General features: G+C 38.9%; 1 protein-coding gene across 8 annotated transcripts in view; it reads left to right on the top strand.

The window, feature by feature from the left end:
* Positions 1-22,617, top strand: part of LOC119650605 (G1/S-specific cyclin-E) — a 44,622-nt gene that overhangs the window by 19,109 nt on the left and 2,896 nt on the right. For 3 of the 8 annotated variants that reach the window (XM_038053467.1, XM_038053466.1, XM_038053465.1), the window contains exons 3-6: positions 3,314-3,434; positions 4,423-5,088; positions 14,960-15,540; positions 18,921-19,146. In XM_038053467.1, coding sequence (XP_037909395.1) covers positions 3,314-3,434; positions 4,423-5,088; positions 14,960-15,540; positions 18,921-19,146 — 1,594 coding nt within the window. Of the gene's footprint in view, positions 1-3,313; positions 3,435-3,824; positions 4,013-4,422; positions 5,089-14,959; positions 15,541-18,920; positions 19,147-22,617 lie in introns of those variants that run through there. The other 5 variants (XM_038053471.1, XM_038053470.1, XM_038053469.1 and 2 more) reach the window with 4 other exon arrangements.

Raw genomic sequence — 22,617 nt, 5'->3', positions numbered from 1 at the left:
GGACAAGGTATCGGCTAGTTATTGGACAGGATTCGGTCTGTACATGGAGCGCACGTTCCATGAGAAAATGCGCAAATAGTTAGTCTGTTTTCGTTGCCGGGCTCGTTGGTCTAAAACCCATCCAGTCCGAGGCTCCCTTCGTAGCGTGTTAACTTTGGTTTTCCGTGTAGGGTTGTCAGCTCTATCCAACCCCCAAACTGGATGACCAATTGGTGCAATTTGTCCCGTCTTCAGACGCGGGAGGCTCGCCTTCATCTTGGTGTTTGAAAAATGCAAACACGTGTTTCAGATACAACACGTGTAATTCTACAGTGCTGGCTTTGTAGGAACTACTTCTATAAAACCTATCGCTTTCATCGTTCTCCGTCTGCAACAATCGCCATTCGGAAGGAGTTTTCGGAGTTTTTATTTTATTAATTTGGACATAAAAAACGAATTTGGAAATCTATCATATTTATGTTTTGTAACTAGAGGACATCTCGGTTTTGTAACTGAAACAAAATCTCGGGAAAAAATCGTACTTCACACTCAGTTGGGGAGTGAAGGAGGCCTGTGACAGCGAGCTCTCTTTTTAAGATTTTGTGTGGAACAGAACGTTATTAGAATCGATTCGATCCCTGTCTGTCCTTCTGTTGCACCAGATTTACTGGGCAACAGGTGAACCTATTGCCACGAAATGCGGTGAGAACAAGTGGTATGTGGTCCTTTTACATCCAAAGGGCGGGATCATTTTGCGCTGGGTTTAAGGGGGCTTGCATGCATACGAAAGGAAGAGGAGTGGCGTAAATGAAAGGGCTCTGATAATGAGTGAAACATAGTCGAGTGATTGGTTAAAAAGTGTGCCCCGCAAAGTGTAACAGCTCTTCTTAGAACCTGTCCCATCGAAAATGTGAAAACAGTAACAATGGTGCACAAAATCTAGGCCTGAAAATACATCTCGTTCTGATATCTGCTCAAATAAAGTTATTCTTTTTCTTCAGCCTTTGTCTCGTTCACAAGCGGGGTCGGTTCGTCATGATCGGTTTCGCTATTTTCTTTTATCAAATCGCTGATCTGGCAAGGGTTTTTAAATCCCCATCCAGCGTATCAAGCCACCGTTGTTTCGGCCGGCCTTTTGGTCGCTTACCATCGACTTTGATGTTCAGACCAATCTTGGCAAGTGAATTCTCGTTATTCACCAGCCGATCATGAAATCGTTTGACTTCTTTAATGTCATCACGGAAATCCCCTGAGATGGCAATGCCAACACCGTACCAAAATAGAGAAGTTTATCGCCATTTTTATCACGTTTGCGTTCTATGTCAAAGCTTTTGACACCAGACCATCGGTTTTTTTTGCAGAGCGCAGATATCAATGCGCCTTTCCAAAGGCCTTTGAGAATTCCTCGGTGTTTAAAGTTAGGATGCCTTGTCCCTCCTCTTTTTCTCAAACAGGCTCTGGGCCAGTTTTGGGGGAAATGTTGCTTTAGTGTGTGTGTAGTGTGTTTAGTGTGTAATTTGGATATCTGTATCGGCTTTCAGAAAGTGAAAATGAAGGAATATTTCTACAGGGTGCGGCAGCACAACTTCCTTTTTTCAAAACTCAATAAAAACTATTGTATGCATCGGAAAATATTTATTTATTTTTTATAATATAGGTACATGTCTAAAGTTTTTATTTACATTGTTTTGAAGATCAAATCTGTTAGGTGACGTCCCCCATTCTCCATACATTGCGTAAACCGATTTCTGGCGTTTGTCATGACTCTTGTTAGCATGGCAGGTGTTATGTTGGCAATTTCTTCTTGGATGTTGGTCTTCAAATCTTGTAGGGTTCTTGGACGGTTCACATAAACATGGGATTTCAAAAAACCCCATAGGAAAAAATCACAAGGGGACAGATCGGGAGAGCGTGCCGGCCATTCCAAATCGCTTCTAATTGAGATAAGGCGCTCTGGAAAGTGTTCCCTCAAAACAGCCATCGATGCTCTTGAAGTGTGTGCTGTTGCACCGTCTTGTTGGAACCAAGTGTCCCCCAAATCCAAATTTTCTAGCCGTGGGAAAAAAAAATTCTGTAGCATGTTTAAATACCGGTCCGAATTCACTGTCACTGTAACCTCATTTTCCTCAAAAAACCAGAGACCAATAATTCCAGCTGAGGAGATTGCACACCACACTGTGACTTTGGGTGAATGCAAAGGCTTTTGATGCAATTCTCGAGGGTTGGTGTCAGCCCAGGAGCGCATGTTTTGTTTGTTAACCGACCCACACAAATGAAAATGGGCTTCATCGCTAAAAAAAACAATAGCACCCTCGGGAACGACATCAAGAAGAAACTCACACGCGTTCATCCGAGAATTGAAGTCACGTTCTGAAAGTTCCTGCACTATCGCCATCTTATAGGGATGAAAATGAAGATCACCACGAAGAACATTAACATTCTCACTGCTTCAATGTTCTCAGGTGATCTAATGGGCCGAGGGACTCCAGTTCTTCCTTTTGTCGCACTTGCAGTTTGTCTGAATGTAGTGACCCATGTAACAATTGATTTGCGGTCTGGGACGGGAGCCAACGGGGCTAAATTAAAGCGATTCCGAAATGCACGCTGTGTTGCAATAACCGAACATCCGAACAAGTAAACCTCAACGGCAAAGGCACGCTCCTCACTATTCCAATGCATGATGGCGACTGAACCGTGTCGGGACAAAACTTTACAGTATCCCCTTTTGAACGAGACCACTAGCGCTCCGCTATGACATCAACTAACTGAGTGGCGCGCATTTTAAAAAAGGAAGTTATGCTGCCGCACCCTGTATTTTGAACCTCTACTATTCTACTAAATTAATGTTATTATTTTTGCCGCTTCTTCTTCTTCTTGTGTAAAACAAAACCTTATTAAAATCGGTTTACTGTCTGTCTGTCCGTCACACACATTTTTCTTGGAGACAAATCAGGAGTCTGCCACTATATGGTGCCTAGGCTCCGAAACACCCCCATACCGTATCCTTTCATATCCTACCAAGTTTGGTGAAATTCGCGCGAAGTTGTCGCTTCTTGGAAAATTCAAGATTATGAATGTCAATATCACCCGAAAGTGGATACTCTCACATAATATTGTATATGCATATATTACTTGCTATATACTAATGGGGCAAATGCACACTCAAATGTCTTTATATAAGAAATACGCAAAACCTTTCATATGTGTTTCCAGTTTTCCGACTTGTTTTTTTCTTTATTATCACCCTGCGTGTGTTAATTTGTGGATGAATAGTAATTACTGTTTCTTCTTAAAGTTCTGTTCTGTTGATATCAATATAATAATATATTCGCAGATTTACTCAGCAGAGATGTGGAAATTCTGTTGCAAAAGAATTGCGTGTTATGGAGGCGAAAGAACCAATTCCTAAACAGTTAGGGAATAAACGGAAACGAAATTCAATATTAGACGAAAAGGTAAATAGTTTCATTTCTTTACAATTACATTTTTTTAAGGCCTGTACACGGTTAGTAGAACACCACTTCCTATCTACAGTGAATGACTTTCTTTCGCTGCAGTTGCCCAAATAGCCATAATTCTAATGCTTGGACGTTTGTAGATCATATTAAGCTATGTGTACGTACGCTTAAATTCTTGAAAGAAATTACCAGGTGTGCTGGGGCCGAGTCGAAGTGTAGTGAATGAAATATTAAAGAAGGTACGCATATTAGTTTGAGTGTTTTCACCAACCGGTTTACCTTCCACGACTGAAGAAAGGAGCAGATGATTTTTTTGTATTACTGCACGTTCAGACGGGTTAACATCGGTAGCTCTAATTTTGCGTCGCTTTGGTTAAAAATACGTTACATACGTTACGCTTTTCGGTCGATTAATTTGATTATTTCTGGTGCATTTGAGAAGTAAACGCTGTTATCATCGAATGGCGATTATAGTTAAATTGAAATATATATAAGCAATGTTTTAGACTGAAAACAAAGATTCTGTGAAATCGGGAATGTGGCAAAGAAGTAATATATGCAAAATCAATATATATGTATGTGCATGTCAGTATTAATAATCATATGCTGGAATTAATACTTCTGTCGCATACATATTTTGGTACTAATGAATGTGCAAAATAGACAACTTAATACATTTCGAATTTCTCTCAGATTATTAAAAAAATAGCGAGACTCACGTCGTTTTATATTTATAAATCTCAAATTGCTTAGATATCACAAGTGACTTTTAGTTATCCTCTTTTCCAATATTTTTTCATGAATCTTTTAAAACTTTCCCCTTCACCTCTTGGACAGAAAAAAAACTAATTACGAAAAGGAGTTTTCATTATTTTATTATTTTTAACAGTCTGATATGATAAGTACAATGTAAAAAATAAGCTATTACCTACCGCACATTCTTCAAATATTCATTAAAATTCACCATATCATGTTTGTTTTACAGGAATATGAATTGCAACAAAGTGCGAAGCGCAGAAATATCTCACCATGCAATTCGCCAGTCGTCTTGCATATTTTATCTAACAGTTCGTCAGAAATATCTTCATCAATTTCAACCGCCGTAATAGGAGATACACTACGAACATCGATGGAGGACAATGCGGATAGCGATGATCCAGGTAGGCCGATTAGCAGGGCTTCGTCACCGCTGTTTTGTCACTCGAACGCAACATGTCGTTGTGTTGGTTGGCATACTCGTGGTGACGTCACACCTCACGGCAAGCAGCCTTGTCGACGACTTCGGGAGTCGCTGAGCCCAGAAATTGGTCTACATTGTTGTATTAAACCTACAGCTGAGTTACGAGCCTGTCCACTCCCGGCTTTGTCTTGGGCGAACGCTTTAGATGTATGGAAGGTTATGTGTCAGAAAGATGAAGCGGCATGTGCAGAACGTTCAGCCCGTATGCTTGAGAATCATCCTGGATTACAGCCTCGAATGCGGGCCATTCTGCTGGATTGGCTGATTGAAGTTTGTGAAGTTTACAAATTACATAGAGAAACATATTACTTGGCGGTAGACTATCTAGATCGCTACTTGTCGGGAAATAAAAAAATACAGAAGACACATTTGCAGTTGATCGGTATTACATGCCTATTCGTCGCTGCTAAGGTAAGTTATCAAATTTACATTCGTTTCTCTTATTTTACATTGCGTTTGATCGGTTGGCGCTTACTTATGTACTTGAATAGTAAATGCACATTTTCGAGTTTATCTCTTAGGGTACTCGTAAATAATCAACTATTAGGTTTTTTTTGTCATGTAAGAAACTTTGGAAAGACGGCCAGTTACTTTGATCACAAAAAATGATATAGTATTTCCGCCGCTGCAGACAATTTAAAAGAATATTGGAAGACCTGAAAAAACATTTTGAAGGAATGGTGACCAGGAGCAAGCTTATCACCGCTTTGAAACTTTTTGCAATAACCGCGTTTTATGCAATCATAAGCACTAATGCTTTGCGCCGGGTTTTGGATTCGAGAGGTCGTGGTTGCGAAGATCATACCCCCACTATTCTATGCATAGTTTCGAGAATTCATTGTTTTTAGAAAGACAGTTTTAAGCGGAGACTTGCTTTGCTGGCGGAATACAAAATATACACAAAAAATATACAAGTATGCGTCTATGCTAAATGCGTTGCGGTAGCTATGTTTGTCGTAACGACTTTTGGCAGCATCGGGGCCCATAATTACAGAATCAACGCTATTGAAGTAAAGTCAGTACAAATACCAATTCACGACATAGTCCGCTAGGCTAGTTTGTTAGGAGATAGAATACATATATATTACTTCATAACATAAGCTTCAAGAAAGATGTGAGCGTTTTCGCTGCTCTCTGTAAGCCTCGCTGGACTAATCCCATCGCTGAAGTAACAATTGGGACTGCTTAGATCTTCGTAATATCCACATCTGTTTCATATAGTGTGTCAAACGGCCCTGGATCTGACTTTTCCTATTTTTATGTTGTTTTTAAGGCTTTGTGTAAAATAAAATCTAGGCTTCAAAATACAGCCGATTACCATATCTGCTCAAATAAAATTAATATTATTATATTAACAGTTTATCGAAATTGATCGGACACCCCCCTTAATGTCATCAAGCATCGGCTATTAGCGGAAGTTCAAATTTATTGAGCGTTATTTCAAATTTATCAATTTCGCGCGAATTCACTGCAGCTTAAGCCATAGAAATAAGTCTAAACTTCCATATATCCCCATTCGTGTGTATCTGTTTTAGGTGAACTTCTGCACATTTGCTAATAACCTTGACCTCCCAGTGTGAAGTTGACCATCATCGATACAGTACTTTCCAGAGCAAATTTTTTGTGTGCATGGCTCTTGAAAACTAGTGCACAACTGAATGTTTAACTACGTACGAGTGGAAATGTCATTACTCAAGGTCCCTCGCATAAAGAATTTCTTTCTTATTAGAAGCGTCCAGCTTCCGGTTTCCAGACTTGTTCAATAGTGTTCCGATCCGATGACTTATTCCAACGCAAAATCTTCGTCTCTATTACCGCAAGACGCCGTTCATTGTGAACACTCAGAACCATAGAGGGCGACATTGCGGTAAATTTTAGATTTGAGACGTTAGTTGATACGTCGATCACAACACCAGTTGTGGAACGCCCCTTTATCCAGGTTGCGCTAATGCATGAAGCAATTTCATAACGTAGTTCTCCATTGACTGATGATAATTGACCCGAGATATTTAAATGGCTTAATTCTGGACAGGTCAAAAATTCAGTTTTATTCAATTTCAATTTGAAACCGTGTTACATGAGGCGATCATTCCATTTTTGGACAGGTTAGTCGATATCATTTTTACTATTAGACGCTGCATAAAGCAGTGTATATGGCGCTAGACGTTGGATGTCCCCTGTGACGGTGCCCATAACAAGAACAAAGAGGAGCCATGAAAGGGGGCTTCCTTGATGAACACCAACAGAGACACGACGCGGTTTTGATACACCCACCGCATTTCAAACTTTACTTTTCGGATAGTGGTAGCGCAATTGAACCAAACGCACGAGTTCTTCTGGCACTAAGTGTTGTCGTAGAACATACCAGATGTGTGGCACACGGTCAAATGCTTTCTCCAGATCCAAAAATGCAGTGTAAAGAGGTCGATGCTTTTTACAGTGTTTCTCCACGAGTAACTGCGCAACGTGTTTTTCGTTAGTAGTTCCACAGTTCTTGACAAATCTGGCGTGGTTCTCGGTTGATGCACCGCTTACCTGGCTTGGTGATTCCCAGGGTTGCATAGGCCACTTTTGTGGATCCTGTCTTTCATTTGGTTCCACCATTCTACCACATTCGTAATGCTTGGTAATCACGTAAGTAATATCATTTCTTCTCACAAAACCGTCACGTTGCAGGTTTTTTTTATCGAGAAGTTGCCAGAAGGCATCTTTCTCGGCATCAGGTCGATCTGCTTGTGGTATACGTGGTGAAGTAGTAAATAGTACGATCAGCTGATGTAATGGTGAGCTTCATTAGTCGATCATCAAGTCGTTCGACTTCTTTAAAGTCATCACGGAAAGCTTTTAAGATGGCAATGCCAATACCATATTGAGTATGTGGGCTACGCGTTCGTAGCTTTTGGAACCAGACTATCGGGTTTCTTGCAGAACGCAGATATCCATGCACCTTTTCCGAAAGGCTCTTCCTAGTGCCAATATTTATTGTGCAGGCACGTATTTGTTTTGCTTGGTCTAACTTATTTCCTGACGCCGTCCATGCATAAATAACTCATGCCCATTTCTCGACAAGAGCGGGACCCTTCCTCAATCCGGTAGTCTATTCTTCACAATTAAAAAAAATAAGACTAGAACTGATAATGTACCGTTTGTCGTTTTTTGTAGGGAGCGAAATATTCTGAATTAAAGTAAGGAATTGCTGCTTATTATTATTATATTATTAAAACTCGCTGTGAATATTTGGCTATAACCACTTATTATATGCCACCCGTGTTACTTTACTGCCAAACGCTGAAAGTGTATAGAAAGGGATGAATGGTAAAGGTGTTGATTGCTGGGAATTTATTTTCCCCGAATAGCTCGGGTTTTAGGATAAGATCCAGATGGTGTTCAAATTTCCACAGAACTTAAATTTCCTATTTACCAGAGCAGGTGTTGTTACTTGCAATATATCGAGGTATTGGTATATATATGTCTTCCGAATCCATACCCTCAATGTAGGTTTCATTTTGGCTTATTATCCTTCACTGTCGGTGCGTTTTTGCTTTTGTACGATATTCCTCTCAACTCAACTACATGTTGATATCCCCAATTACCTGGACAGTAAGAAGCGAAGTTAAATTATTTAATGTCGTGAATATACATTTTTTGGCTCATCTTGAACTTCGACAATATGCCATGTTTGATTTAGGAAGCCCATATTTCCTTTCATATAAAAGGTAGGACAACGAGTTCAATGTCAAACAAAATTATGGTGTTCTTAGAGAAAGATGATTGGCATCTCTACTGGTGTCCGTGGGCATAGGATTCTGCTCCTCTGCTATCAAATTATGAGCAACAAGACCCAGAGAACTGAATGGTCGACACTGCGAAAGGTAAGAAAACGGGATGGTAAAAAAAATGATGGAACTAGGTCTGTGCTGATTCTAAACACTTCTTTGAAAGTCTTGTCGAAATTGAGTTTATTTTTGGAAGAACAAGGTGTTTCTGCAATTCGCTGATTGGAATATACCGTAAATTTCTGCTTCGATGGTATCTGTGATCGGCGTATAACGTATATATAATATTTACGAATATATTACCTTGATCAAGCAGATCCCGAAATTTATTCATAAATTTAAAATATGAAATTATTTATCCAAGTCGGTACAAACCCTTCCAAAATAATCCCTATCGATTGCAATCATAATCAATGCTCAAAAAACTCGGTTTTTCGTATGTCCAGTAGAGCCACCTTCGACTTTTCCACTATTTCTTCTCGGCTGTTGAAAAACATGCGACATAAAAGTTCTTTGACTATATAACAGCTTATAATTGATGATATAAAGTAGTTGCAGAACAGACTGTTTACCAGAAAGTAAATATCTCGACAGCCTACATCGATTATTAATTGACTTTTGCTGTGTGATATGTGTGATATGAACACTCGTAAGTACTATAAGAGTCACACTTGTACAAAATCACCTTAAATGGAGGAAGAAACTAACGATATCCTGATAAACATCATGGAATCAGTACCCGCCGTGGTCCTACCTTTTACATAAAAATAAATACAAATTTCAAGTCACACATTACGCTACCGCATGTACATTGGATTAAATTGTATACCAAAGAGGTAGGACACTTACCGCACTTCTACGTTCATATAACGTCCTCTATTATTTGCGTATCATTTTAATGATAAAATTGCTAGACCTAGTTCCACTAATACAGTGGAGGGAAAGATTTAGAATTTGTTAAGGGGACTGTTCATACTCAGTATTTTTTTTTCTTTGCATTTTTGTTGTTGTTCGGTTCATTTTCAGTCTGTCTATCCGTCTGCGTCTATCTGTCACACGTACTTTTCTCAGAATGGGCTAAACCGATTGACACGAAATTTGGTGAGAAGATGGGAACTATGAGCGCCCAGACATGCACTGAGTTTGAGTTACATCTTTCTACATTGGGGGTGTGAAATTTTTTTCACCGAACATAGTCATGTTGGGTATCAAATGAAAGGTCTTGATGAGTACTTTTCGATGCTAGTCTTTTTTTTTTGAAAGGGGAAGGGGGCGGTTCGAAAGTGATAATTCGTTTAACGTACACAACCGAAAAATCTGAAAAATGATGAAACTAGCTCTATACGGTGTCCAGGCTTCAAAATACTCTCTATATTGATATCTACTCACATTAAGTTAATAATAGTGTATTCCCAGATTTTTGGGGAAATTGACTACAGTAAAATAGATTACAGCTCTCAAAGTTGCCTTTACCGTGTAAATTTACTGCAACTCAAAATACTCAATATCACGCTAAAGTGACTAGTTTGACATGCTAAATGCATATACATATATTACGGGCTACGTACAAATGGGATAGTTCTGCACTGCAGCTTAGTTCTGCACTCATATGTGCTCACACAAGAAACAAACAAAACCTTTCATACCTGAAGCGCCGAGCTTCCAATTTCCTGACTTTGTTTTCAAAATTACAAAAAAAAATCATCTCCCAAAATATTAAATCAAAACTCGCAGTAGTTTCTTTTAAATTTTTTTTGTGAAAGTCAGAATATTTTATAAAAGTCATTAACTAACAAGAAACTAAAGCCATATATTATTTGATTTGCTTGAATCTTTTTTGTTTTATTCTCTAGACTTGTCTTGATTTTAATCATTGAAGTCTTTCACGTCCTCTGAACAAGGTAGTATGGAAAATGTCACGCATAATAAGAAGAAATAGTTTCGACGACAGAATGCAGCCTTGCCGGACTCCGCGTTGGATTTCAAATGCCATTGAGATTTGACATTGATGCAGTACGAGACATAATGCGGCGTTTGTCGCTCTGATAATGGCTAGTTTCTCGGAAATACACCACTTGCATAAAGCGTTCTAGATAGAAGTATTCGTAGAGTTATAGAAATCTTTCCCGAAATTGATGAAGAGCGGATGAAATGAAGACCTGAACCCCGAACCCGGAGGCTGATGTGGTCAGCGCGAAAAATTCAGAGGGTAACCAGCTTGTGCTCTGTCGATTAAGCTTTTGAAGTGTTTTTTGATGCGTTTCAAAATGATTTTAGTTGCCGGAGCTTCCATAAACAGGCAGGAACGGGGAGACTGTCAAGCCCAGCGGCTTCGGCCCGCTCGGGTCTGTCGACAGCTGGGTGAGTTCTTTCGTGATGCGGTATACGGTATTTAAATCGTTTTTATTTGCGGAAACTTACACCTCTCTGACCAGCACAACAACAAATTCCCTTTTGTCATGGCATACGCTACGGAGATATTGGCGTTTAAGCAGGTGACGTTTACCATCACTTACAAATTCTCCATGCTCGTGGGTCCACTTCCCAGTTTCAACAATCATCCAGACCTTAATATATTCCTGTGGAGGAAGGCCAACAACTTGATTTGCGTCGGTGAGAAGAGCACTATTGATGACACTAATTAAAATTCTGTGGAGAGCTCTTCAAAATAAAATATGTGCCGTCCGGTCAGCAAGATAGTTTTCCCACTTCCGATCGACAGTGTTCTATCTTTGGATTTTTTTGAAACCTATAAACATTTTCTTGGTCGCACCAGACGTAGAAATTTATCTTAAAGTAGTTGACAGCATAACTCAACATAATTTCCAAGTTTTAAAGAATCCATATTTTCAACATGACCACAGAAAACTTGCTATTGAAATAATAAATGGCAGACAACTCGTTCCATAGATCCGGATGGCATCATCCCTGCGCTAGTAATAGAAGGAATGGATGCCCTGGGTCTACACATTCGGAATATACATTGTGCATGCCTAGCATACGCTTATATTCCAATTAAATGGCGGGATGTGAAGGTGTTGTTCATTCCCAAACCAGGAAAACCCACCTACACAGACGCAAAAAGCTTTCGACCGATCAGCCTAACGTCCTTTCTGCTAAAAGGACTAGAAAGACTAGTAGATCGGTTCATAAGGGATATACACATTCCTAAGTGGCCACTTCACCATAGGCAACACGCCTACCAGAAAGGCAAATCCACGGAGACAGCACTCCATGAACTTACGGCAAAAATTGAAAAGGCGATGTTCGAAAAAGAATACGCCTTAGGCGCATTCATGGACATCGAAGGTGCCTTCAATTATGCCTCATTCGCGGCAATTTGTGATGCGGCAAGACACCATGGAATCGAACCGCTGCTAATCAGTTGGATCCTTCACATGCTAGAGTGGAGAAAAATCTACATATCGGTCATATCACTGTTATGGCTCTTGGTAATGGATACCCTGCTGTGGCTCCTGGAGGACAAAAAGTCTTCGCGCAAGCATTTGCGGACGACCTAGCCGTAATAATTACCGACCGGCAGACAACGTCTATTCAAATTTTAACTACCAACTATATGTGTCGTTAGGATATCGTAATTCCCAAGGCAAGTATTTCGATTGATGAATCGCTTACTGAATTTGATGACCGCGAGGTTTGCATAGGTCACTTTCTAGATACACTTTTTGCTCAATTTCAATGGAATATTGACTGCCCTTTATGATACAATTTGAACAGTTCCCAGCAGAGTTATTCTTAGCGCTTTAGAAATTAGGTAAGATGCATAAATATTTTATATTTTATTCGGGAAAAAGTAATGTCGCATTTTGTGAATAGGTATCTTGTGTTGTACTTATCGCATCAGGTCATACTATACGGCGATTTGAAGACAACGATCTGGGCTACAGGTGTCTCTTTGACAGTTTTATCATCGTACGTTTCAGTCTTAAGTTATAGCGCGTCAAAGATGGAGTCCACCAAGGAAGAAATTCGTCATATTTTACATTTCTACTACCTGAGATGTAAAAATACAATGAAGACGGCCAAAAAAATTTGTGAAGGTTATGGGTCCGATACTGTAACGATTCGCACAGCCCAGTGCTGGCTCAATCGATTTTGTTCTGGTGTAGTGGATGTCGAAGATACACCCTACCAGTACGGTGTACAGTGAAATATTAAAATTGCAGTCATGAAGAATCTACTTCTCCCCATACTGCCCAATACTGTAACAATTCGGATAGCATAGCGTTGGTTTGATTGATTTCGCTCTGGTGTAGTGAATGTCGAAGATACATCCCGTACTGGTAGGGCAATCGTCGTAGAAACCGATAAAATCGTCGAAATCATCCAAGTACATCCACACGAGTTGACGGAAAAAAATCTCTTGGACCGAATCAACGCCTGCGATGCACTGCTGAAGCGGAACGAATTCGACCCATTTTTGAGGCGAATGGTGACTAGTGATGAAAAGTAAATCACGTATGAAAATCTCAAGCGAAAAAGATCGTGGTCGAAGCGTGGCGACCCGGCCCAACCAATCGCCAAGCCCGGATTGACGGCCAGGAAGGTTTTGCTGTGTATTTGGTGGGATTCGGAAGGGAGTCATCCACTATGAGCTGCTCAACTATGGCCAGACCCTCAATTCGGTCCTCTACTGTGAGCAATTCGACCGTTTGAAGCAGGCGATTGACCAGAAGCGGCCAGGATTGGTCAATAGGAATGGTGTTCCACCAGGAGAACGCTCGGCCTCACACATCTTTGATGACCCGCCAGAAGCTACGGGAGCTCGGATGGGATGTCCTATCGCACCCACCGTATAGTCCGGACGTGGCACCAAGTGATTATGTCTCTTCTGGTCCATGCAAAACGCTCTTGATGCTACTAAGTTGGCCTCAAAAAAGGGTTGCGAAAACTGGCTGTCTGAGTTTTTTTGCAAATAAGGAGGGGGATAATGGAGCTGCCTTCTAAATGGCAACAAGTTTGCGAACAAAACGGCGCATATTTGACTTAAATCGGATAATTCTAAGTATGTTAAATAAAGCGTTAAAATTCGATCACAAATACGATATTTCTTTTTCCCCAACCCAATATAATAACTTGAAATTTCCAACGAGTTCAAGGCAAATTTGTGAAGTTTTTGCGGGGTAATTATAATATGACATTTTTACCCAATGATGAAGAAAAGGAGGGGGGGGGGGCAATGGAGGAAAAGATAGCTCGATAATTATAAAGATTTCCGGAATGGAATTCGTTTCTATGATTCTTCGACATTCGCAATGGTCGGCGATCGTCACCATTTCATTCGCAGCGGGTCAGTGTGTTTCTCACGTTTTCTGTTGAGTTTAAGGGGGAGGGGGCTTTCCATACATGCGAAAAGGAGATGTATTTTTTTCACAGAATATCATGTGGGATATAAAATGAAAGGCCTCAATTAGTACTTTTCTTATTTTTGATATTGAGTGGAACATAGGGTAATGAGAGCTCAAAAAAGATCTCGTTCTTAAAACTTATCTAGCCGAAAAATCTGAAAAAACTCACAATGGTGCACCTACACAAAATCTAGGTCTCAAAATGCATTCCATTCTGATACCTGCTCAAGTGAAGTGGATAATAGCATGTTATCATATTTTACAAATTTACCCGAAAACCCCGCTTAAGTTCATCCTAGGGTTCCAAAATTTGGTATCATGATAAGTAATAACATAATATACAATTTTGGAGTGTTAAGAGAATGTAATTACCATTGACAAAGTTAGAGAAGGCCAAAATTTACATTTCACGCTAATTTATTGCATGTCATCATCATGTAAAGTGAAGTCATGATATATCAAGGAATATTTTGAATTTTTACTTATATACGAATGGAAAAATGTGCATAGGAAATTTCACACACAAGATGAACACAACACCTTTATACTCGATGCGTCCAGCTTTCAGGATTCCGCTTTGTCTCTTTCCCTGATCTCACAATTTATTTGTCTAAAACCCGGCTATGTCAATAACGTGACGGAGTTCTTAGTTATAGTCCTAAGAGGGTCATCCCGTGATGATTTTTTGCTACTGTTTTTTTATGCGAACAGAAAACGATTGATTTTTTTTTTTTAATTCTAGTTCCCACACATCTGCTGATTCTTCTAATAAAATTTTATTTAAATCCATTCTGTTTTCGAAAAATGATGGGCAACAAGTAAAAAAATCCAGTTTTGGAAAAAATGCGTTTGAAGGTTTACGTGTACGCACGGCGCGTTTAAACACCTTACATTTCAACTGCTGTAACTTTCCAACAACTTCGAATTTCGGCAAATTACTTTGTTAGCATATTCTGCTCATTAGATTTCAGCAAAACAAAAAAAAATGATTTTCTGCTGCCGTCCTACGGGATGACTCGCTTAAATCTTTAAAGGATATCAGAGTTGTCGGCTTAAAAATTTTGCAATTATTGTTCAAATGATTTTCATTTCCTGACATTAAGTTCATATTTAATTATAGTTTTTTCTTCCCAATAGGTTGAAGAAATCTACCCACCAAAGATCGGAGAATTCGCGTACGTAACTGACGGCGCTTGCCAAGAAGAAGATATTTTGCAGCAGGAACTTCTTTTACTGAAAGCTCTCGACTGGAATATAAGTCCCGTAACGATACTGGGCTGGCTGGGTGTTTATATGCAATTGAAAGTGAGCAACCGTACCCCAGCATCGTTTGTAAATCGTGATATGAGAATAATAGCGCAAACTAATGTGGCTGCTCATAAGCCAGACGTTAATACAAAAAAAGAAAGCATTGGTTTCACCAGTGATGAAAGCTACACTCATAGTATTAGAATTAGTCGAGTTGGCTGCAAACGGAAATTAGATGATTCGCCAAGTTGTAGCAGTAATACAAGTAATGAAGCTAAATCGTTGAAATCTGGAGATAATGTTATAATTGGAAAAAGTGATTTGGACGACGCATTCATTTACCCTCAATTTTCCGGTTTAGAATTTGTCCAAACGGCTCAACTTATTGATTTGTGTTCATTGGATCTAGGGTTTGCGAATTTTTCATATTCAGTAATTGCAGCAGCTGCTATAAGTCATACGTTCACGTGGTAAGTGGCTTGTGCATGGATAAGTGTGAAGTTAATAAAACTGAAGCATATTCTCATTAAAAATAAAATCTTAACAAATAATAATAAGCAGAAGTAGACGGTAGATGTCACATATTTCACAAACGAGTTAACAGTAGACATATAAAAAAATCGTCGGGGTTCAAATCTCGCAAGTGGCAGTGGGATTTGTATCGTGATTTGACGTCGGTTACAAGTCGACTCAGCTGTAAATGAGTACCTGAGTTAAATCAGGGTAGGCCTCCTACAGTGTACTGCATTGATTCAATATGGATTGTTGCGCCAACGATTATTATTATTAGTGATAAAAATTACAATGATAAGCACGGTACCTCTTTTCCGGACCGACGAGTCGTGAAGGACAGATGGTGGGAATACTTCCATCAGATATCAATTGGAAAATTGCCTATCCATCACTTCCGTGAGCACTACTGAATATTGGACCAGTTCCAATTATGAGGGCCATAGAAACAAAACTGCAGAGACAAATGAACAGGGAACGTGAAAAGTTGTAATCTAACATTCCAGCTCAGTAAGTTCCTCAATCATGTTATTGCGGAGCATTGAATACATACCATAAGATTGGCAAGAGAGCACGACCGTTCCAATTATACAGAAAGAGCAGTTTAGCGAAACATTCAACATCAACTTCGACTTCGAAACTTTAACGGGAAAGTCAATACTGCTCTGTCTCTGGTCTTCGCCAAAATGCTTCCTCGGCTCTCCCTTTCGTTCCTATCGTGGACCTAGCCACGCGAAACACCCAGCGTTCAGCTCTACGCAGTTGTATTTCAAATGTAGCATGATCGAGAGAGTTTCAAATAACCGAAGTCAATGAAACTGGTACAATCGGTATCAGTGATACCGACAAAACATGAGAACTGAGGGATTTAAGTATTTCGGATGTATTCTCAGCTGTAAACTGTGTCAGGAAAATGCTTTTCGTATGAGTGCAACCAGAATGAAGTGGCGCTTTAGAATCGCTTCACAGGTTCCAAGTGCTGGGTAGGATAGACTTGCTTTGCAGTTATGGAGACGAAAATGCTGCGCTAGATTAGGCGCATTATACACTACGATCGTGTTTGAAATGTGGCATTCACAATTGTTATGGCGTTGCATCCTCGAGAAGAAGTTGCGAGAGCGATATCCGCGCTGAAACAACTCGTTAACTAAGATTGAGATCCCTTCATATTCTCATCTATTGAGATGCTAGTTGTAAAAAGCATTTACTATCAGTAAATCAGTATCAGAAGGTCTACCACGATAATATCCTCTGATCACATATCGCAAATCTTCGAATATAGATGAAATATTTGAAGAATTAACCGACCTCCTTCTATCGAAAATTTTCGTCCTCATTTAAGCTTTAGCACCAAAGACAATGAATAGGTCGAAAGGTGTTGCGCTTATTATGGGGAAGTTGTAAGAGAAGTGCCTTCGATTGTACGGTTATTTAATTCAAGCTAATGGTAAACTATTGGCTAAAAGTGGCCTCAACATTCAAGTGAATAGAAAGCGTCCACTAATATCCGTGTTTCTTCACTTCGAATAATTATCTAAAAATCACTAAATTCATCTCATCGAGACCAGATCCTTGTTGTTTTGCTTTTTTTGCTTCGAATTCAAGAACAGATATTAGACCTTTCGAAATGGAGAACAGAAGTTGGTGTGTTACGATCACAGTACAATTTTTCCCTCCATCTGTCAATGAGGTCGAATTTTCTTACTGTTGTTTCTATGTATCGAGTGCTTGGAAGTTATGAACTGAAATCGGATTTGAATTTTGAACTCGGCGTTCTATAAAAGTTTTGTGTAAAATAAAACCTTATTAAAATCGATTTAATGTTTGTGTGACTCTTTCCATGTTACACTAAATTTACTCGGAAACAGCTGAACCTACTCAAACTAAAAAATCTGAAAAAAATCACGATAATGCATCTACATGAAGTTTTGGTCCCTTGATACCTCCAACAACAACAGAAATGGGTTCCTAATGGATTTGACGAGCACTTAAAACTAATAATTAAAGATTGATCGTTTCGATAACTAAATGAGGAGACACAAGATCGTACTGTAAACATACAGTCCATAACATAGCTGACGTTCACACATTTTTTTAAAGATTTTGTTGAAAAGAAAACCACATTCAAATTGGTTTACTGTCTGTCTGTCCGTCCATCTGGTTATCACATCCACTTCCTTAGAAACCATTATTCCTATTGAAACGAAATTTGGTTGAAAGGTGGAAATTGGGAATCCCTTGGTGCGTAGACTTTATAGAGGGGTGTAAATTTTTTTCTACCGATGATGTCCGTGTAAGGTATCAAATGAAAATTCTCGATTTGAACTTTTCGAAGCGGATATTAGTTTTTAGCAATGATTGCAAAAGGGGGGAGTGCGGGAATCCGAGAGGGATCAAATAATTCAACGACTCGTTCTTAGAAGCTACTTAGTCGAAAAACTTGAAAATAGTCATGGTGGTCCGTGTACATGGTATCTAGCCCTCAAAGTGCTCCCCGTTGCGAAATCTGCTCAAATAAAGATAATAATAGTATATTGTATTTTAAAAAATAATTGCGAATCCTCCCTGACTTCATCCTACATTCGTAAAATACAGTTAGATAGACTTTAATAGGAGGCATCATATTGGAAAGTTTGGTGTAAATCCTAGTATTATTAACAAAGTTATTGTTGGTCAAAGTTGCCCCTTCTGCGTCAAATTACTACTCCCCATATATTCACTACGAGTTTTATATAACTGGAACCATCGTGTAACCAAATATTCTTATATAAAAAATCAACGAAACCTTTCATACCTGAAACGCCGAGCTTCCGGTTTTCGACTTCTTCTCGGATAGCCGCAATGTTCAATTTAGTTGCATAAATATGAAATGGTGGGTAAAATTAATTTATTTAGGATGAACCTAACATTTATGTCTTCAATGTGCAAACGCATATTTATATCATGGAATTTGAAAATATTTGAAGGAATATTTCCATGTTTTAAGTACATATAAATGGAAAAAGGGCCCTCGAAGTTCCTCACATAAGAAAAATTTAAAACCTTTTATTTTTGAAGGTTTTTTGACTTATGTTTTGATTGAGTGTTGAATTTATTTGTAGTTTCAATTGAGCTTGAAAAATCACCATATATACATATATCAGTGATATTGTGGTTAAACAGATACTCCACTTAGGACGAAACTCGTGGTTTTCAGCTAAATCAACAACAAAGTTGGTACAAGCATGATAGTTGTGTACTTTTACAAAAGTTATTTTCTTTATTGTATACATATTGAGTTAATAAAAATATTGAATTTATATTATTTTTGCGATGATTATAATGTAAATTCATTGTGCAGGGAAATTGCTGTCCGTGTTTCGGGATTCGATTGGAACGTGATAGCTCCTTGTTCACAATGGATGGCACCGTTTTTTGATGTTACTAGAGAGGAATCACAACACCTACATTTGTTAGAATCGAACGAGCAAGTGAAATCAAAATATGGTTTGGGTCACATTTGTCCAAATATTGTAACAGATGATTCGCACATCATTCAGACTCACACTACTTCAATTGATATGTTCGTAAGTATCAGCGCTTTTGATTATTTATTTTGATTTTTCAGTTCATATCGTATACACTTTATCATCTATACTACATCACCATGTCTTTCGTTTTAGAATATTTTGTACTAGAAATCAAAACATACCGAAAACCTGTATACTTGTTATTGGCTAATATTCAATATTGCTTCAATAATTATATTATTTGATTTTAGCATGTGCATATGTGATTTTCGCAGTGTTTAAGTTAGAATGCGAATTTTCATATACTGCTGGAATTATTTTGTAAATTTTGGGAGCTATACTGATTACGAAAATAATTACTGATATTCAAAATATAGTTGATTAACATAACAATAATCGGGTCCGGATGGCTCAGTGGTTAGACTACTAGGTTGTCCTTTCGGAAAGTTGCGATTCGAGTCTCGCTGGTGGCAGGGGGATTTATATCGTGAATGCATGTCGGATACCGACTTAGCGTGTGATTACCTGAGTCAAATCAGGGTAATGAGGGGCGAGCGCAATGCTGAGCTCCTACAGTGTATCATAGATCTGTAGTGCGGTTATGGTCTTGAATGAAGTACTCTAACACACTCCAAGTCCTAGATTCAATTGGATTGTCACTCCAGACTAGCCTCAGCCGGCTTAGGCTTGAACTTACTAGGCGGTTTTTGCCATGAATATATCATAATTCATATCCATGGCGTTTTAGGAATTGTATGTAAGTGGGCAACAATTTCGGTCATGTTTTTCCCAGGGCAGAGGTGATGCAACGTCTGATGAGTTGCCAATGCCCTGGGCGAAACCGCAAGTCCTCTATTTTCGGTTCATTAGATCTGTCTGAGGTAGCATCAGAAAAACATGTTTCCTGAAAAAGCCCCTACTATGATGATTTCTAGTGTATGGCAACCGTTCGAAAAACAATTTAACATTACTAACTTATTTTCTAAGAATGAAGAATTTCTCAATCTTATTACAAACAAAATACGGTTACAACAACCACAAATGCACTTGTACGAAGGAATGATGCCAAGTATTTATAAATAAGATATTTACATACCGCTACAGAAGAATTCTAGAGAAACTAATAGCTATTATCAGAGCGATATATGATGGCGCAAAATATCACGTGTGGCACTGAGTCAAAATCTCGGGGTCAGAGCGCGCCTTGTGGTAGAAGTCAGAAGCAAACCGTACTGCTCGGCTTCCCATATACAAAAGCACATTGCCATTAGTGTAGCAAGAGGGAGAGAGACCCATCATCTTCACTTAGGCCCAGAATCTCCAACTTATATCGATGGAATTCCCGCTCGAGTTGGAGAAAGCGTGTATCGAGGAGCGTGCGCATATTGCAGAAACCAATCATAGTTCGTTTTCGATATCCAATCGTCGTAGCCGTGAGGTTAATCCCTATCCGAAGCGTTATTGACGTTCCGGTAGCAGTAAGGTTTCAAAATTTGCAGGTTAATAACCCACAAATTTCTATCCCTTTTCGTCGCTTCTTACGACAAGCAGAGAAGATTTTGAGTGTATTTTATCTTAAGCCACAACTCATAGCTGTAAAATTGTCTGTAGTGGCCCTCGTGGTAACCCTGTCGAACGTCTACTCGTCGAAGTATTTTGATTTCCTTATAAACTGCTACGGATAGGTTCGGTAAGACGAAGGTACAGTACTGTCCTGTTTTCTTTACATTGCCAACAGGACGGTTCATTGTTTATCCATTTTATAGCTTTTATATAACCGGCATGTGTACATTGTCCCATTTCTTCTTGCTAATTAAGACTTCTGTTTTTAATTATCAGCATTTTAAATTTCAACCATTATTATTCATTTTTCATGTTTCAATTGAATAAAAAAGCTCTTAAGAATTATTTGCAGTTCTCATTAAATCCCACTTCCAAAGTCTCAGAACGGCTTACCCTCAGAAAATTCGAAGCTGCAAAATTGCAAAAGAAGCGTATCTTAGAAAGCACTTGGCAGAAGATAAACGAGTCTGATACAAATTAAGTCACAGAAGAGATCCCGCAAAATACTCAACGGGCCCAAGGTTCGAATCCCGCTCAATGCGAATTCGATATTTTGTCAATTTTTCCAAGAACGTCCATTCTAACGCCACCCAGGGAAAAACACGAGTGAAGTTTTTTGTGCATGTGGTGTGCAGGCGTTATTTCTGCCGAATCCGTGTAAACATGCACTCATTGCTTTTACGCTGTCGATGATGATTTGCATTAATTTAATTTCTCATATTTGTGAAATCGAAAATATGTTTGAAGCAGACATATATCGACATCAACATTAGAACACTTTTATTCTAATTAGTATAACTAATATGCATTGAACGACATACTGACTTTTCCGTACGACATTGTACTTGTTGGCACTTGCTTGCCATAACGATTTCATTCTTTCCCGTTAAAAATTGATTGATTGCTGGAAAAGTCTGAAGTAACAAACATTAAACTCGTTCAGTGACATCACAATCACCACGTTTTCTTTCCCGCCTTGTGAGTATTCGATTTTTAAACCATTATAATTTCGAATTGGTTTTTTAAAACGGTTACATTGTGAAACTACGATTTCGGCGTAAAAAAACATATTATTTCCTAACGCGTGAAGTCCATTATATATAAACACAGCGTGGTTCATATATGGAAAGAGGAACATTTTCAAATAATCAATTCTGTGATTAGAAGGGTAGAAAATTTTTTATTTTTGTTTTTCATTATTTTCTATCATTTGGATAATATATAGCTCATAATCGTTGTGCTTTTCGAAACTTGTACCTTGGTGCCGGACAACTTATTTCAATGCTCCTAAAGCCTGTAGAATCTCTGAGCTTAAAGATACGTTGTTACTACTGGGTTCAGGTTGAAATTTGAAGTTAAAATTGACTCTAATTCAAAGGTCACGTCACTAAGAGTGATTAGGCTTTCTCCGATTTTTGACCTCTAATATGCTTTAAAAGTATGAACGATTCCTTTGTCATACGGTTGCAACAGTTCAAATTTAAGTCTACACTGTAAGATTTGCAGTTGTCCACTAAAATTGAAATTTTATTGTCCTACTTGCCCCATTTCTCCAACTGTTCACTGGAAACGTTTTGCATCACCCATGCATGTAGTGGTCGTTCATTTTCATTGAACAACCGAATCACTCTTCCGTCATTTTGAAATCGTACTTCATATTTAATCCGTAAATTCTCCGGCTTTTGGAGATGCAAATTACCTGAAACGCTAGCATCCTTATCCCTGATATTCATACACCACTCTTTCAACACGTGTTCGATATTTACGTGCTTTCCGCCTCTCTTTCCTTTCCCAATTTGAGACTTATTTTGTGAGCTGCCGCATCAAAATGTTTGTTTGTTTCTATAAATTTTAGCCAATATAGTTTGTGAAATGTTGTGTTTATCTGTTGCTTCACATCTCCCCATTTTCGGAAGAAGCTCGAAAAATGTCTAATTTCCCCATACATGCCAAAGGGGGGTGTAC

This window comes from Hermetia illucens, chromosome 3, assembly GCF_905115235.1.
Source record: "Hermetia illucens chromosome 3, iHerIll2.2.curated.20191125, whole genome shotgun sequence".
Classification (NCBI taxonomy): Eukaryota; Metazoa; Arthropoda; class Insecta; order Diptera; family Stratiomyidae; genus Hermetia; species Hermetia illucens.
This window is presented reverse-complemented; position numbering and strand designations above follow the sequence as displayed.